This window comes from Amphiprion ocellaris, chromosome 13 (assembly GCF_022539595.1).
Source record: "Amphiprion ocellaris isolate individual 3 ecotype Okinawa chromosome 13, ASM2253959v1, whole genome shotgun sequence".
NCBI lineage: Eukaryota > Metazoa > Chordata > Actinopteri > Pomacentridae > Amphiprion > Amphiprion ocellaris.
The window spans coordinates 16,048,793-16,064,605 of record NC_072778.1 but is presented as its reverse complement, the minus strand read 5'-3'; the positions used below and the strand labels follow the sequence as shown (position 1 = coordinate 16,064,605).

At 39.0% G+C, this 15,813-nt stretch overlaps 1 protein-coding gene across 2 annotated transcripts in view; it reads right to left on the bottom strand.

The window, feature by feature from the left end:
* The window catches only part of macrod1 (mono-ADP ribosylhydrolase 1), a 135,667-nt gene that overhangs the window by 118,991 nt on the left and 863 nt on the right, over window positions 1–15,813 (bottom strand). For both annotated transcript variants that reach the window (XM_023281999.3, XM_023281998.3), the window contains exons 2-3: window positions 14,228–14,326; window positions 12,438–12,545 (exon numbers count right to left, since the gene is read on the bottom strand). In XM_023281999.3, coding sequence (XP_023137767.1) covers window positions 12,438–12,545; window positions 14,228–14,326 — 207 coding nt within the window. The remainder of the gene's footprint in view (window positions 1–12,437; window positions 12,546–14,227; window positions 14,327–15,813) is intronic.

Genomic DNA, 15,813 nt, shown 5'->3' with positions numbered 1-15,813 from the left:
CTATTAGCCCCTCATTCACTCCATCTCTCTCCATCTCCCACATCGGCCCAATCAGGCTAATGAGGCTCGCACTTCCTCCATCCCTTCCTGTTCGCTAAAGTGGCGATTGATTGGAGGGGTGGGAAAGCTTTTAACAAGGGAGGGGTGGGAGAGAAATAATTAGCACGAATGAGCTTTTCTGCAAACTCCTTCAATTTGACTTTTCTTTCTCTGTTTATTTACTGACCCAGACAACATTAGAGATTAACTCTCCGAGGATATGTTAACTTCTCAAAGTCAGGGTGTAAATCAATCTGAAGCTGTAAACTGGGGCCTGTTTGTCTAATGCAAATGTCTCGCTCCTCTCAGGTCACGGGCCTGCGATGATGTCCGAGTGGACGAATGAAAAAGGGGGAAGGGAGAGGAGGAAATTATAACAAGTGAAGCTTTTCTTCCATCTTCCCACTCAAATTGAGACACAAACTAGACATTGGAGCATCTCGCGGAAACTCGAGGCACTGAACCTTGAAAGTTCTGAATTTTCACTACACTGAGAGCATTAATGTCGCTGCCCAAATGACCAGCAAAGTGGTCTTTCTGACAGTTGTACCGTAATTAACTTGGACAGATCTGGACTGGAAAAACTAGAGCAGCAGCCCCGTCTAAATTGACGCTGCAGCCAATTCACAAAGCCACTGCTGCCTCCAAACTTCACCCGTGGCAAAGACACAGATATAAGAGGACAGAGGGAACATAACAACACAACTTCAGCGCTGCGATGAAAAGTGGGAGTCACAAGCATAGATTTAACCGAGGATAAGACCAGAGTCGGGGGTGTGCTTGTTAACAAACCCCAAAAAAGAAAAAAGGCTAGAAAACACTCGCAGAAATCTATAGCTTAACATAAAGCTAAATGTCAGTCAAAATGATGGTTTTACAGCTACATTTAAAACGAATCTGAAGCATACAGACCCTGATTACTCACAGTGGTGAAGCTCACATCGTCTAAAGCCTTAAAGATATGAAATCCGCCCACAGCCCTCCATTTATTTTAGCATCAAAAATGAGCCATTTCAAGAGGGCATGTAGGAATAATTCTCTATTCATTTAATATGCCTTTAAATAATATGGGGGATTTAGTGAAAATCCTCAAAACAAATACAAAGAGCCTCAACATTAGCACTCTCCAGAAGAGATATTACAGTACACAGACCAGGGTAATTACAGTATGTATGTCTCCTTGGTGGAAGACTACTGTACTGACATTAAAGATTAACACAAGCAGGCCTGTAAAGAAACCTTTCCAAATTCAGAGCTTCCATAAACTCCAGCCTTTGGCAGAGAAGAAAATTATACATTAAAGGGCACTAATGATTGAGACAGCAGCTGTGTTTGCACATGAAATCAAGTAATTTCAAGGCCTTTAGATGCGCTCATCGCTGGCCTCTCTGTGATGGTGAATTGCAGATGACACCCAGTGGCTCCGCACTAATGCCTAAATCCATCCTTTAGGCATTTACAAGCTTCAGCATCTCCTACTGAAGAGACGACATTATTTCAACTACTGGCTAGAGCCTGAAGAAAATGTATTAGTCAATTAAACTAATAATTAATCTGAATGAGAGCGAATCAATTAATTATGTATGCAATTTTTCATGCAAGAATGCCAAAAATGTCCCGGTTCCAGCTCTAAAATGAGATGCTTTCATGCTTTTATTTGTTTCACATGATAATAAACTAAAAATCGCTTGGTTTGGAATTGTTGTTTGGATAAAAGTAGTCATTTGAGCATTTTTCCTGTCACAGCATCAACCAATTTGTTGGATTATTTTGCTCATTTTTCCTGTTTGTCTGCTGCTTGTCTGCCGCTCTCTTGTCTTTCAGCAGGTTCTCAGCTCTTCCCATTACTCCCAGTCATCTGATCTTTACCTATTCCCCTAATCAGCTCACTCCTGGGAATTAATTGGGCTTCAGTGTCCAGTCGATCTATGTTCCATCTGTCTGCTGCTTTGATCAATTTGCTGCTTTTTTGTTTGTTTGTTTTTTGTTTTTAAATCTTCACCTGTCTCAGTATCTTCTTGCTTTGTTTGCCTGTTCTCCTGAGCACCAGTAGAGTACATTTATTTAACCATCTGATCCTCAAGCAGTTTCTGGGGATCTGTCACATTTTTCCTCACTGTGGATTTATTTTTCACTGTAACATAAAGCCCTGCAACTCTGTGGAAACAGCACAACCATGACTACGAGCACTAAAACTATTTTCTGTGTAGTATGACAGTTATAATGCTATAAATCATAAAAAAACAAAAAATCAAAGGCTGAGTTTCTTTGATAATTTATTATTATTTATGTACACAAATACACCTAAGAGCTACATATACAACATTTCCAGGCATCCATAGGTGTTACCACTACCAGAAAAAAAATGGTGACGCTATGTGCTGACATTTTATTACTCACATTTTTATGTAGATTTCACACTTATCTCCTATCTGCTCTGTGTAAACACAGGCTGCAGTTCAGCTGAAAAGTCCCTGAATTTTTTGCCACATGACTGATGGTCACAGCTGAGTCCCCAACAGCTTAATGTTTACACCAAGAAGCACAGAATTTTTAGTTATTCACAGAATCTGGTTAGAGCAAACATTATATTTTTGACAAATTTTTATGTGAGAAATGTCGAATAACTGATTTTGATGGAACTGTTATGGAAATATTAAAATTTTAAGCTCAGATTTGATTAAGCTCTCCAATAGAACAGCATATCACAGATGAGTAGTTCGAAGACTGTTGGAAATTGTTTCTGTTTTGACAGTTTCTTGCGGATAAATGATGTGAGTCTCCGCTGTTTTTTTAATATGCCTTTCCAACCCATTGGCAAGTTTGGGAGTTCAGAGGGTTAAGTGTTGTACAACGATAATGATAACAAAATTATATACAACTGCTACAGCTCTACCTCACTCAGTAACAACATTTAAAAGCTGACAATACACTAAACAATGAGGAGTAAAATGAATCTAACATAACAGAAAACTGAACATGACTGCCCGGGGTGACCTTATTTTTGCAATTTTATCGACAAAATGTTTCATCAGTTAATCAACAAAGCATTTGTCACATTATTCAGTAATGAAAAAAAATGTTACTTTGCTACCCTACTGTAAGCTGATGAAGAGGTTACTCAAAATCAGTCTGAAAATGGTCTTAATTGTCACAAAAGCAGTGGCTCCATTCACCTAAAAAAGGGGAAAAAAACAACAAACACACAGCAAAATTTACTTAGATTCAATGCAAAGTAGTACTTAAGATTAAGCTTGAATTTCGGTATGTTTGTATGTTTATTGTGGTACTCGGTTTTGCCTTTGATTCGGCCCACTACTGCTTACTGTTGACCTCGCTGATTAAAATCCATACAGCTCAGTGTTTCTCTCATGGATTTTCCCTGCACACTCTTTTATTGGCTTTTGCACAGCAAATCCTCTTTACACTTTAAAAAAAACCAGAACAGGTTATGTCTCCATTTGGCAGTTTCTGCACAGCGCTCACCACTGTAATTTTCTCCTGGTTTAGTAGCCGGCAGAGGAGAGAGGCGTTCGTGGCAATGCTAAGCTTTGACAGCACATCATATATACTCCGAATTTGAAGGTGCATCAGCAATGCCAATTTGCCTGTGTAAGTGCTTGTGTGTACCGACAGTTGATAGGCATATTGTAAGAACATGTCCATTAGCACTGCCTCACAAAACACTAAGTCAGCGCAGTGGGGATACTGCTATAGGAACTAGAGCTAAGAAAGTACAGTTACTACAGCAGGGAGAGCAGTGCTGCTCACGAGGGATCTGTAACCTGTTCTGCTTCAGAGGAGCAGCATATGGACCCATTTTACATTTCAAGTAAACAATACAACTCTGGTTTAATTCATTTTTACAGATGTAGAAAGGTCAGCTGAGAGCAAGTAGCAGTTTTTGATTTTATCTTGTTTTAATTTCAGCACAGCTAACGCATCAAAACACATGTCTATAATATTACAGTGTCTGTTTGGAGGATTTCTTAGAACACACAGACACATAAAATATTTGTCTGCACTAGTAAACTTGCTGTGACATTTTGCATCTTGCAATATGAGCCTGTCCTAAGAGAAGCTGACAAGTGCTTTAGGGTAGATGTATGGTAACTGCAGCAAACAGAGATGGAGAGCATACACTGTGGGGCCTGCAAGACCTCAGCAGCACAAGCAGACTCTGCTCTGGGATTTCCATCACCTCCTCAGACTCCTGTTACTACCAGAGAGGCTGGGTGGATCACAACAAGCTGCCTCCCCTGATTAAAACCTTAGATAAGTGACTCGGTGACAAACTGGCTGTCATCTAAGGATGAAACACAGCCTTAAAAACATTAATTCCGCTGGCGTAGAAGAATACTACAGCTGGCTACAACTTGATTATCCTCTAATAACTGCTGCACGACGTACATACTTAAAAACAAACAGACTATCAACAGCTTAAGCGCTAGAAGCTGGACTAGATACAGTGGCATTCAAAGCAGATCTGTAAAAAAATCACTTAATCCTTGGCCTGATGCAGGGAAATCCCTTACAAAATGGTTAAGCATGCAAAAATTCCCACTGTGCTATATGTCCTCTATTACTTCAAATGAGGAAAATGCAGCTCAGGTGAAATCTGAGAAATAATTTTAGCCGCTCCGAAGCAATTTAGAACAAGAAGTCAGGCCTGACAATCTCCCATACACACTCTAACAGCGTGGCGAAAGCAGGGACGTCTGCCAGGCTGATTTTGGCGCTAAGCACAGCGCTAAGCTCCACTGACAAAGCCAGCTAAGAATCAGTGATGCCTTGCAGAAGGAGTGTGACGCTGTGCCACAGTAGGGTAATGCTCTTGTAAGGGGCTCTACCTGCAGAGCCAAGGGTTCGCCTGTTTTATCCTCTTAAAATCACCAAACAGGATCAGTGAGCACATCCCTCTCACCTTTCTCTTCCAGCTGTTCCAATCGACAGCCTGCTGCCTGTCTGAGTCCACTCATCCGTCACTTCCCACCCCTCATCCTCTGTAACCCCTTCGAGCTTCGCAACCAGCACAGCTCCAGTTATCGGCCATCATCAAGCATGGACTTCTCTGGAATCAATAAAAGATGCTCCACCGCTGGCTTGAATTTATATTTCACCCGATGGAAGCATCGAAGCTCAAAAAACCCTGATGTTCAATTAATAATGCTCAACCCATGCATCCATCCTCATATAGAGCAATGTAATAATGAAAAATTAACTTGATACCGGCAGGTTTCTGCTGTATTGACTCTGTCCAATTCAAACTTAAATATCTTTATGGAGGAAAAAGTTATTAACCATTTATTCGTCTCAAGTGAATCCATCTTTGCATTTTACATTGTGGGCAGATACTAAATCTCTATTAGCTTTTAACAGGTGTTCTTACAGAGCAGAGTCTTAAATAAATAGGAACCATCACCACAGAAACACAAAAATTAAGGCTGCAACGAACGAACATGTAAACTATTAATTCATTTAGTGATTATTTTCTCAAATAATTCATCATTTAGGCTATAAAATAAAAAGAAAATTGTGAAAAAACAATCTATGTTGATGCCTTTAGTTTCCTTGTTCTGTCCACTTGACTGCTCAACTGATGTTGAATGTGGCAAAGAAAATGAGAAAACTTTCACTTTAAAAAAGCTGGTAAAAGAGAATATTTGTCATTTTTGCTTGAAAAATTACCTAAATTATTAACTCAATATAAAACTAACAGCTGATTAATTTTCTGTTGATCAACTAATAGGTTATATTTTGCAATTAAACACAAAAACTATTTAAGAAATAAATAATGAACTCTCTGGGGATAAGAGCAGCATTTCACAAAGTGAGATGCATAAGGATTGAGTTGGGATAGAAAATTTGCATAATGGCCTGAATAAAGCATATTCTTTAAAGCTGAAATGATGACTCAATAAATTAGTGAGTTCATCTGCAGCTGTCATATTTTTAAGCAAAGATTGTAGATATTTTAATGGTCCAGCTTCTTCAGTGTGTAGTTTTGTTATTTTTAGTTGTCTTATATTCACTCCCATATGTATTAATAAATATGATACATATCTATGAGAGATGTGTTTCGTAAGATACATAAAACAGAAACATCGTGTACTTGCTGTGATTGATTTGTGGTACTTAAAAGCTATGATGTAGCTTTGAGCCGAGTCTCCTTCTGACCTTTGCATCGACTGCACACCTAAACTTTTATTATTAATATTCCTGACGAGTCGAGCTTCAAACTTTGATCAGCATCTCAGAGTTAATTCTTTGAAAGCCACGCAGCTTTTCACATTTTTCAAGGTCTGTTTGTGCTTTGCAATTTCCAGATTCGTGCATCTGACCCACGAGGCTCCATTTCTAAAAACCGTGACGTCGTGCGGAGGGCAACATGACGTATTTAGCGGAATTTATAGGTGAGACATGAAGCGTAGCTGCCCTTCACCTGCCTCATGAAATCCTGACCTATTCACTGTCCCTGTCTGTCAGCACACAGCCTCTCTTGTCCATCACTTCATCTGCGCCCTCTTTCTCGGATTCTTATCTGTGAGAAGGTTACACTACAGTCTATAGATGCTCTCTCTCATCCGTCTGTCACCTGCGGGCCAGAAAACTACTGGCTCTAATCTTGTATCTCTCAGCTGTTGCCACGGTGAGTGGGTTACCAGTGCCAACCCACAGCTTTATCTCTGACCAGCAGAGGAGAACCTGGGAGAGCCTATCTCATGCACACAAACACACAGCAGGACATCTGTATACCAAATACACAAAAATGTACACCTTTACGCCTGACATCACATCACACACACACACACACACACACACTCATACGTTCACAGATCCAGGTTTATTTTATGCGTGTTATCCGTTTCTGGCACAAGCAGGTGCAGCTGTGTGCAGGTGTACATATGCAGACTAACACGTATGTAATCTCAGTACATCTCAACATGCGTGCAAAGGTGCGACACACATGCATCCTGCGTAAACACACTCTCACGGATTCTCAGCACGCAACAACTGAGACGATGACAAGTGCTCTAAAGACTGAGATAGGACCAGAATATTCTTTATCACTCGATGGTGCACGGCTTAATTTTAGGGACAGTTTTTTATAGTCGAGCCTGAAAGATTTATCAGCCGACTCTGCTGCCGCATTTACTCTAACACACCGAGTTAGCTCCAGTGGTGGGAGGAATAAAAAAGACGTAGCACAAAAACACAGAGAGAACTTATCAGTCCACTTTTTAAATCTTTTTCAATTAAATTTCAATTCTGTGTGGAAAATCGTGGGCCAAAATAAATGGCGTTTAATGTCAAACACGATAAACACTGCGGCGACTAAAACTAAGTGCTGAAATGGAAATGAGGAGTAAAACTTTTGTGAGCGAAAACGCAGCTCAGTAGAACTAAGCAAATTTGCATTTAATCAATTCGAAAAAAGGTTTTAATGCAAAGTTAGTTGCCGAGACGGCATATCAGCGCGCACACACACACACTGGCACACTCCAAGAACTCATCACTCCAACGACATTTCATTGTGCAATCCATCTTAATCAGCTAGCCCATCAGAGACAATATATCCTCCCCTCCATCTAACTCTCCTTCTTCGGACGCAGTGATTGAGGGGTGTAAAGAGGAGGATGTTTCTGCCCACTGTCTCCTCCCCCCATATGCCTCACCCTCCTCCTCCTCCTCCTCACCAGGACGGCTCTTAAGTGCTTGTGGGTTTTTATATTTGTAGTGTTTTATAGGAGTGGGCAGGAGCCAGGGGCTGTAAAAGTGTGGAAGGAGGGAGGGAGGCTGGATGGGGAGGAGGAGGAGAAGGAGGAGCAGTAGGAGGAGGAGGAGTGCGGAGTTACTGTAAATCCAATCTTTATTGAGGGAGACACAAACGGCAAACAGCGCCCAACCAGCCTCCCTGCAACGACTACTCACCAGATCAATGAGAGCTGCTGACTGAGGAAAGGAGAGGAGGAAGGGAGGAAGGAGGAAACAGCAGGAAGCAGCACATAACTAAGTCTCCACCTGTTAACTCACTGCTATTTGTATGCGAGCCGCACATACAAGTCTGTGTGCTTCTCTTCATTGGTACATGTGTGTTTTTGAGTGCCTGTAATCAATTGCTCCCCACCAGCCAGGCCTGGGATCCCCCCTCCCGACCTACCTACCAGTCTGCCAGTATAGCGTATAATTGGCCACAGTTGGCTTCAATTGAATGTTTGCTGCCTTAGGGGTAAATGATGCTTCAAGGGTTTTCAGAGCAGCCAGAGAAAATCCACAACACTCCCCTCCACATGTCAAAAACCACAAGCGCTGCTTTGCTGCTTTCTAACGCAGCAGCTTTACAGCTTTAGATCTGCAACAGGAGGTGAAGTCTGCAAGTTTCTAAATGAGTGTGGCATCAGCGCCTGTTTGCTGCTCTCTTTTATTTTAACATCACATCTCTTTAAGTGCGACTGGCATGACTCAAAGCCTCTTAGTCAATCAGCTAGTCATCGAGTGAAAAGGTCAGTCGCTTAGTCAACAAAATGACCACGGAGACAGTCAGCTGGCCAGCCAATCAGTCAGACAGAAAAAGGATGATCGGGCTCTGCTGCCCAAAGCTCCTTTGAGGGTATCTTGTACCTGCTTGTTGCCATGGCAATGCAGTCCGAGATTTAAATACTAGCCTGTGTCCTCCTCTCCCTGCCTCTCTTTTATCTTCTTCTTTTCACTCCTCCAGACTCCCCTCTTGCTTTTTGTCAGTCTGTGTGCTGACTCTCTCTCACGCTGTCTCTCAGTCATGCTTCCCCTGGCGTTGCTGAGTTTTCCAGCCTCCCTCCCTCACCTTGTCTCGTCCTCTCTGCTAAATGACACTTTACTAGCTGTTTCCTCTTGTTAAGTCCATGCTACTTTGCATCTGGCGACTCTGTAAAAGCTCTTGTAAAACACACAATCAAACACAAAGTCGCCTCTCCAGACGCACACAGACAGTCACTCGCCGTATATACACACATAATTAGTTAAACATTTGTGGGCAGATGCATGTGTGAGGGCTCGCGAGCACAAACACAAGCAGTAAAGCTGTAAATGAGAGTCTACTATCAACATATTCCCTGGGTGCTGGCACAGCGTACACCTGCTGACAGTCAGCTGCCAATGAAGATCTATCATTTTCTACTAAAGCCTCATCACAGAGCATCATTTAGGCGTGCTGGCCTGCCACACTGTCCTCTGATGCTTCCCCTGTGCCAAGACGGTGATTAAATTTCCCCCAAATGCCCAAACATTTCCCTTATGGGAAAAGGTCTTAAATGAAAGAACTGGCTTCTGGCGCCATCTAATGGTCACTAGAAAAACTCTAATCCTACTTGTAGTTGCCTGAAAACAACATCTGATGGAAGAAAACGAGTAATGTCAGCCAGATAGCGGTTTTGAAATACAGGTTTTAAAAACAATTTTCATAAAGATCGCATGAGTTTTTAAACAAAAATATACGCTACCATTAAAGAGTTTGGGGTCACGTCAAAATGTCCTCATTTTTTAAAGTAAAGCATTTTTTTCAATGACAATAACATTAAATGAATCAGAAATACAGTCTAGACATTGTTAATGTGGTAAATGACTATTCTAGGTGGAAACGGCTGATTTTTAATGGAATATCTACATAGGGGTACAGAGGAATGTTTCCAGCAACCATCACTCCTGTGTTCTAATGCTACATTGTGTTAACTAATGGTGTTGAAAGGCTAATTGATGATTAGAAAACTCTTGTGCAATTATGTTAGAACATGAATAAAAGTGTCAGCTTCCATGGAAAACATGAAATTGTCTGGGTGACCCCAAACTTTTGAACAGTAGTGTATGTATATATAAGACTGCAACTTTCCCTGGTCAGAATGGGTCTTCAGTGGTTGACTACTGCGTACAGTAAAGGCAATGAGTCTATGCAACCTTATCTGACAAACATCTATTCCTTTTCCTCTTATTTCTGAGCTTTTGATTTTAAAAAAAAAGTGTATTATTCTTGAGTACATCAAGCCCCAAGTAACAAAACAGGTTAAGCGACATCTATTTTTAAAATAAACAATAATAATAATAATAATAATAATAATGATAAAGCACCAAAAAATTTTCTATGCAGGAGAAATAGGAAAAAAAATAGTCTTGGGCTAAAATCATATATTTCTGTCATAATTAACTTTTTATAGACTATAGCAATTTGTATTTACAGGTACAATGGTTAAAATTACTGTCTATTTGTCGCTTACTTAACTGGACACTATTGCACCTGTTCATCTATGGAAAACATTATTATTAGCATTATTTTTTTTTAAATTCTCATTATTGGACAAATTTAGTACAACTTTTTTTTAATTTCAATAAAAGTATTGTCTAAGGAGGTATTTCTTTTTTAAAATTTTATTGTGTGTTCTGTTCTCGCATAGTGGCTCAGCGATAAAAAAAACACTAAGAAATAGAAAAAAGGAGCCATTAAAGTTACAAAAATTGCTTCATTTGGCAGAAAATTAAATAGCAACAACATTCGTTTATCATTACAACTGGTTATCTCGCAAAAATTAGCACATTCTAACTAGCTTAAGCTTCTCAAAAGTCAGATGATTTGTAGTCATTTCTTTGTTTTACATAGTTTAAAATATTTAATATCTTTTTGGTCGGGACAAAACAAGATATCTGTAAATGTCACTTATGTTTTCAGTGCTTATGATCCGACGTTTTTTGACACTAAATGGACTAAATGATGAATTGAATAATGTAAAATCAAAAAGTCAAAGGCTAGCTGATAACAAACATGATCACTAGTTGCAGCACTAGCCAGCTGATGTAAATGCAGATGCAGCAGCTAACAGATGTTACCAGATGTAGTGTCCCAAACCAAATGGCTGGGGGATACTACATAAACAGCACATAAACAAACAATGCATTCTGGGTGTGAGAAATCCTAACAAGGCTTCCAAGTTAAATACACTCATAGTATTTCCAAACCATTTATTTTGTGTCTTTTTAGCATCGTAAACTGCGACTCATGCTGTGCATAATAGGACTATGATTAGCTGTCTTCACTGACAGCTGGTTTAATCCAAGGAGTTGGTGGGCTTTTAAAAGTCACATCAGTTTAACTCGTGTTGTTCCAAATAGGTTATTTCGAAGCAGTCTGTCCGTGATTACTGTATTATTGAGACATAACATGAATGCTTTTATGTAATTTTGATAATTTCCAAGGAGCAACTCTGCAATTCTTCTGATTATTCTGTGAATGCATGAATTTAAAGAAAACCTTACAGCATGTTGGAAACCATATGAAACTCTGTAGTAGTCTATACCACACACCGAGAAAACATAATACCATTAATCACAGCACAAACTTCCCTCACAGGTGCTGTGTGCTAAATTTATGTACTGACTGGAAGCTGCAGACAGTTTGTGAATGGATAATCCTTTCTCATGCTTCCTTCTGGTCGGCTCCTCTACATATTGTTGTTGTTGGGCAGCCTTAGTAACTTGTCTGCTAATGTGAAGTCTGTTGCCAGAAACCTGAGAGTACTTTTGAGATTTAAGCTTGAAAGCGTGATTAAAAAATATATATTAAAAAATAGGTGTCCAGTTCTGCTTCCTTCAGTTAAGAACCATCTCCAAAATTAAACCAATGCTCTCTCAGTCTGACCAGCAAAATGTCATTCATGCACCTATTTTCTCCAGGCTCAACAGTGCAACTCCCTCGATGAACCAAAAGTCACTATTTCGCTATTTCAAAATAAAGCAACTGGGCTTCTTACTGACACACATCACCCCAATCCTGGCGTTTGTCCACTGGCTTTCTGTGTGTTGTAGAATTGGTTTTAAGATACCACTAGTCTATTTTAACACACATGGTCTGGCCTTGAGCTATAGAGCAGAATGTTGACACCATATGAACCAACTTGCAGCCTCAGATCGAGGTTTAAATCTAAAGGTGACAATGTGTTTGCCATCAGGAAACCTCAGCTTCGGAACAACCTGTCTGAGGAGATGAGGCTCACAAAATCAGTGACTTTTTTTAAATCACGTCTCAGAACCAATTTTATCAGACTTGCTTCAATGTGATGTCGTTATATTATTGCTTATTAAGGTTTTGTTGCTCTTTTTTATCCCATTTGTATTTAGATTCCCAGTTTGCAATTTGCATTTTTGGGTCTGTTGTCTTCTTATTTGAGCTTTTATTCTAATTTCTTCTTTAGTTTGCTTTTCTCTATTTGGTCTTACTGTCTGGCTGTTACTTTGCCTTCTTCTTTATCTATTAAATCGCTTTGTAAACCTTTGTTTTTAAAAGCAATAATAAATAAAGTTAACATTTAAAATAAATCATTGTTAACCATGGAGGACTATAAACTACACACCGACATAGCTAAAAGCACACATACCTGCATTGACAATAGCATCTATCTCCAGCTTGGTGATGTCGCCACTGTAGAGGGAAATCTTCTGGTCCAATTCTTCATTCCTCGGGTAGCGATTTGGCTCAGAACCACCTGATAATGAGACACACAAGTACAGTGTATTCAACCCATAGACTGCATAAAAGAAGTGGACAAAGCCAATGGGACGTCTCCCGCTGGTTTGTTGACTATCGCTTTAAAGCTTCGACTTTGTCATTTTTCTCTTGCCATCTTGTGTTTTTTTTTTTGGTGCCAGAAATGACTATATTTGGACGAGGTTAAAGCTGAGAAGAAGTGAGGGGAGGATCTGACTGAGAACCTGAGGACACTGGGTGAAAGATGATTACGACTTGTCAATTACAAGGTAACCACACCCTAAAACGCTACTACTTTATCGTCCATTTTAATCTAACTTGTATCAGAATTTACAAAAGGAACATTATGCTCGACTGAAAGAGATGTGAAACTAATGACTGAGTGCATGAACTATGGTTAAAAATGATAGCTGAGGTAACAAATCAAATGAGAATTCTGGTAATTTTCACATATACTTCTATAAAACTGAACTTCTGTATGCAACTAGAGGACTCGCCCCCTGCTGGCTGGTAGAAAGAATGCAGGTTTAGGGCAGCTCCAGGCCAGCTTTATGTTTCATATCTGCAGGCTACATTCATCTTTTATACACAGTCAGTGGTTCAGTCTCAGGATAATTTTATGTTTCTGGAAAATCTGCAAAAGGATTATGTCTTGATACTTAATCAACATTAACACCATAAGACTGTAAAATGTGATAGAAATAATGGTACCTATAGATTTAAAGATGAACTACAGAAAATAATGTGTGTTCTTTTTTACTTCTTCTAGGAGTGTTGGTGTATGTGTCTGCAGTGAAGCAGGGGATGTACCAGGGTATGGGGAAAAAATAAACTGAAATTCCTCGGAGGTTCAGTAGAAAGCAACTGGGCTTCTCTTACGTTCTTGAAGACGTTTCATGTCACATCCAAGTTCTGAACTACCCAGCTTATTTTTACTGAAGCTCCGAGGTTTACTGACCTGGATAACTGACAAACACAAACAAAACAGCACTTCACAGCAGTTTGAAATGAGGTATTACAATAGTTCTGAGATACTGTGGATTGTTGGTGTCCTCTATTGTGGTCTACAGTGAAGAGATTTTACATTTGACATGTCCTGGTCTATTCTGGATGTCCATTTCACACAGATTTCAACATCGCGGTTTTAGATTCAGGTTCTAACTTGACATGAAAACCCACTAGACTTGCAATTTTGTTTGCAGTTTCAAAGAGTAAATATCCACACACTGACTCTAGTCATTTAATTTTATCACTTTTTCAATAAAGTTTTGCTCAACTACATTAGTTATGATTCTTGCTGCAAGAATTACACTATTTAATGCTGATTCCAAAATAAAAGGATACATTCTATTAATAGTACACTCTTACATTTAACTGGCACTACTGGAAACGAAAACTGTCATTTTATGAGTGTAAAAAGCCTAAAATAAATATTATTGGTGGTCTACATTTCTCGGGAAAATTATTTACATAATACTGTACATATATGTCCTATATTTTTGCATACAAGGTGCTATGAAATCTTGGCTGTCTCGTATTATCTAAAAATGCTATTGGTGTCAATTTGCAGCTATTTGATGTTTATGTGGGATAAAATCTGACAGCATGACTCTGAAAAGATCCCCCCACCACCACCAAACTCTGAATGAATCTGACGGTGACTGATGTTGGGTGTCTGACCTGCAGCCGGAGTCCACACTGGGATGTCATCCAGCGGCACAGAGCCAGAAGTCCTGTGGTATTGACGTCTGTCCTTCACAGACAGAGACAGCAAGAAGTCTGAGGAAAAAGTTAGAGGAAGAAAAGAGGCTGTAAGTAAGCGGTTAGTGAGATTATATATATATATATATATATATATATATATATATATATATATATATATATATATATATATATAGTCAATGGTTTTATTTAATTATTTTGTACATTGTGTAGATTAATACTGAAGACATCAAAACTATAAAAAAAAACATATGGAGTTATGTTATAAACCAAAAGTTTTAATCTTCACTATTAATCTACAATGTACAAAATAATGCAAATAAATAAAAAGCACTGAATGAGAAGGTGTGTTCATACTTTTGACTGGTGGTGTATATGTATATATCTTTGGTAAATATTTCCTGATTTCAAGAAAAGACAAAAACATGAGACTTTTGGTAGACTGAAGAAAAGCTTGATGAACACACTATAGCTACACTACTGTATGTAGTGAACTAAAGAGACTAATTATCTTTGTGTTTAAGTTTTTCTAGACCAGATTTACTTTATGAAGACAGCAAATTACGCTGCGTATACATTTTTCACAAGCTTATATAATATGGAGTGTGCCCTACGGCTGTAATGTTACATCAATATCACCTAGTCATTTTCTCATCATTCTTAATTTCTAGTCAATATGCTTGACATTTTAAGGGTTAAATAAGCAATTACTTCATAATCGATTAAAATTATCATTAGCTGAAGCCTAAATGTATGTATAACATTCCTTGTCTGCCTTGCATTGAGTTTTTAATATATATTTAATATGTCCCAAGAGTTTAGTGGATTAGCTCTACTAGGATATTACAGAGGACATAATATTCTAACACATTATACCCTTTCAGGTCTAATACATTAGTCTGAAGTCTCCATTTTGTTCATACCATCATCATGCATTTTACATGGATATGGTTTCTGGTTTTTGTCTTCTGACACCTGACAGGTATCAAGTCAGAGTCTGACAACTGAACAGCATTTCAGCAGGTATGGTGTCATCAGTGGCATCGTTGGACCTGAATGTCCGAGTCAATAGCCCTGAATGTGTTATTAACAGCCTGGGGTCCAAATGCTTTGTTTGCTTGTTCTTTTAACAAAAGTGAGACACATTTTAAAAACAGCCCTACATTTCTTCATCTCTCATTCTGATCGTGTGGTAAGGAAATAATATGACATACAAAAAAGCTACAAGATTATTTTACTGATTGCAAGTGTCTGATCTGTTTACTAAAGTCAGAATATTTTTCAGACACAAGTGTTTTATTCTTATTCCATTTGTCTTGCAGCAGAATGTCTGTAGATGTGACGTTGTTGTGTGTATGGATGCTTCTCAGACCTACACACACAACATGATGTCTGTAATGGAAATGAGTAGCCAATAGCAATGAATATGAATCTTTTTTTCATATGTCGGTGGAGTTAGATACACTAAATTTAGCTATGAGCAGAATTTCTGTGTTTTTGCTTGTTTGTTTTTTGATCAGAAACATATTCAGCAGATTTGCCCT